General features: G+C 42.2%; 1 protein-coding gene across 1 annotated transcript in view; it reads right to left on the reverse strand.

Moving 5' to 3' along the window:
* Positions 1-1919: 1919 nt before the first annotated feature.
* The window catches only part of LOC143035625 (uncharacterized), a 1084-nt gene continuing 582 nt past the window's right edge, over positions 1920-2421 (reverse strand). Inside the window, exon 2 of the mRNA XM_076202491.1 lies at positions 1920-2243. Within this exon, the coding sequence (XP_076058606.1) occupies positions 1920-2243 (324 nt within the window). The remainder of the gene's footprint in view (positions 2244-2421) is intronic.

Here is a 2421-nt window from a genome sequence, read left to right on the forward strand (position 1 = left end):
TATATATTAGGATACTTAAGGCTGTAAGACTTTCGTCACAGTGATAAGGTTCTTAGATTATCTTCGGTCTAATTATAGAAAATCCCATTCAGCTGATTGTAAACTAGTCTAGTGTTCTAGTTTGATCATACGGCAAACCCTCGATATATCAAACTAATTGTAGGAAGGCTTGGTCGTTATAGCTGAAAGTAAGTACTGCATGTACTATCACCAGCCCTATAACTGGTACTGTACCAGTTATAAATACTGGTACACATGTATTAACATTTTCCATGCGTCCGCTATCCACACCGAACCTTGCACTGTATGTAACGACCATGTTCGTTGTATCAGACGAATGATCGGTAGGTCTTACTAGGGCCTATGTAGTCGAAATTTGGTGTAAGGAGGTTCAGTATAACAAGAGTTTACTGCAATTCCGTTCCAATAGGTTTCCTCCTTCAGCTTAATAAAATCGTTTGAGTTTGGTAAGAAAATATAGAATCACATAACTGTTTTTTAATTGCTATTCTGTCCAAAACAACGAGATTAAGATATTTATCTACTTATTTATGTCTATCTTTTCAATCTTAACATACAAATTGTTAGGTCAGAACTGTTCCAAGAAAATATATATGTATTTTTAAAGGTGATGCTACTTTGTGTACTGACAATTTTCTTTCAGATTTTTTTTGTTCTAAATGTGTTACATGTCTATATGTATATATACCAGTCCTATTTTGCCAGCTCTGTCCGAGGAGAACTGTCAAAATGAGACCTTTACAACTTCTAATGACCCAGAAGCGATACTGTGTTGTCCGACAAAGGAAAAAGAAACTCGTTTTCTTTGCATCACATTATTGTGGGTGCTCGATTTTATTGGTCCCTTTTCCTCGTTCTGGAAGGTAGCCTGTGAATATAAGGACAATACAGAGAATATTATTCTCTTCTGGTCTTTGCAGAAGCCTCGTAGTTCAACAGCATCACAAATAAGTGAACTAAATAACTAAATAACAAGGAAATACGCAAATAAAACAGATATGCAAATAACAAATAAATAGATAAATAATGAAATTATAAAACATTTCAATTGAGCTTTTTGATAATCAAAGGATGAAAAACAGCTCTTCGTAGCTGTGCTGCGTTAGGTTCTGCCGTCGCCTCTCAAGCCCAAAGCCCCTGCTGGTTACCCCGTATGTCTATGTACACAGTAATATGTATATATCAGAGAGAGAGAGAGAGAGAGAGAGAGAGAGAGAGAGAGAGAAAGAGAGAGAGAGAGAGAGAGAGAGAGAGAGAGTGAGAGATAGAGAGAAGAGAGAGAGAGAGAGAGAGAGAGAGAGAGAGAGAGAGAGAGAGAGAGAGAGAGAGAGAGAGAGAGAGAGAGAGAGAGAGAGAGAGAGAGAGAGAGAGAGAGAGAGAGAGAGAGAGAGAGAGAGAGAGAGAGATTTTGTTTATACAAATTTATGACATGTGGGTGTCGAATTAAGACAATGTCTAGATTATTGTTAGTTAAGAGAAAGTGACACACATGTATTAAGTCTTGGCTTTGGGGCAATAGGTCTCTTACTGAGGTACATTTGATGCAGAAGTGGTGGAGACTGTTGGCGTTGGGACGGTGGCATAGCTTGCAGGTGGAATAGTGTGGTACGTCCCCCACCTCAGGAATTTGCCACACCGGTCTGTAACCCAAGCGAAGCCGTGTTGTCACGATATTATGTCTACGAACGAGGAGTCCATGCTTGTGATACCTCGGGAAAGAGAGACGGAAGTGGTCGTAGTGTTGTATTGATACGCTTTGTGTGCGCTCTGCATTCATGTGGTGTAGAGTGGTTAGAAAAGCGGCAAAGTGTATGATCTTCCTGTAGCAGAGTGGAGAGGGTGTGGCATCGTCGGGCAGTGGCAGTTCACTGGTCTTTCTGGAAAGATCTGCCTTTTCATTAACAGCGATTCCAACGTGTGTGTGGGGGGGGATCCTCATAAACCTTATGATAAGAGTGTTCTTGAGCTGTGACTAGCTGTTGTAAAATGTGATGGATGAGGGTGTGGTGTATAGGCTGTGGAGACGAGATGGTCTGTAGGGCGGACTGGGAATCATACATAACCAAGCCATTCAGTCGCTGCTGACAGAGTAGGTTAACAGCCAGCAGGAGTTCCTGTAGTTCGCAGTACGTAGAGCTGGACGAATTAGGTAACCTGCAATTAACCCAGCCTCCCTCAGGTGGCTCCACATCCGGTGAGTAGACGGCGCAACCCACGCTCGTCTGAGTGTAAAGACCTGTCTACGCAGAAATTGTGCCCGGCAGGGACGGAGGAGGACACTACGGATGTGATCCAGGGCTAATTGTTTCTGGGGGAGTGGTTGGTCTAATTTTAAAGTGAATGTGAAGGTGACATGAGGCTGTGGAATCTTTCATGGAGGCGGTCCGTGATCAAGCTCGA

This window comes from Oratosquilla oratoria, chromosome 19 (assembly GCF_046742065.1).
Source record: "Oratosquilla oratoria isolate Oo_2021 chromosome 19, ASM4674206v1, whole genome shotgun sequence".
Taxonomy (NCBI): Eukaryota; Metazoa; Arthropoda; class Malacostraca; order Stomatopoda; family Squillidae; genus Oratosquilla; species Oratosquilla oratoria.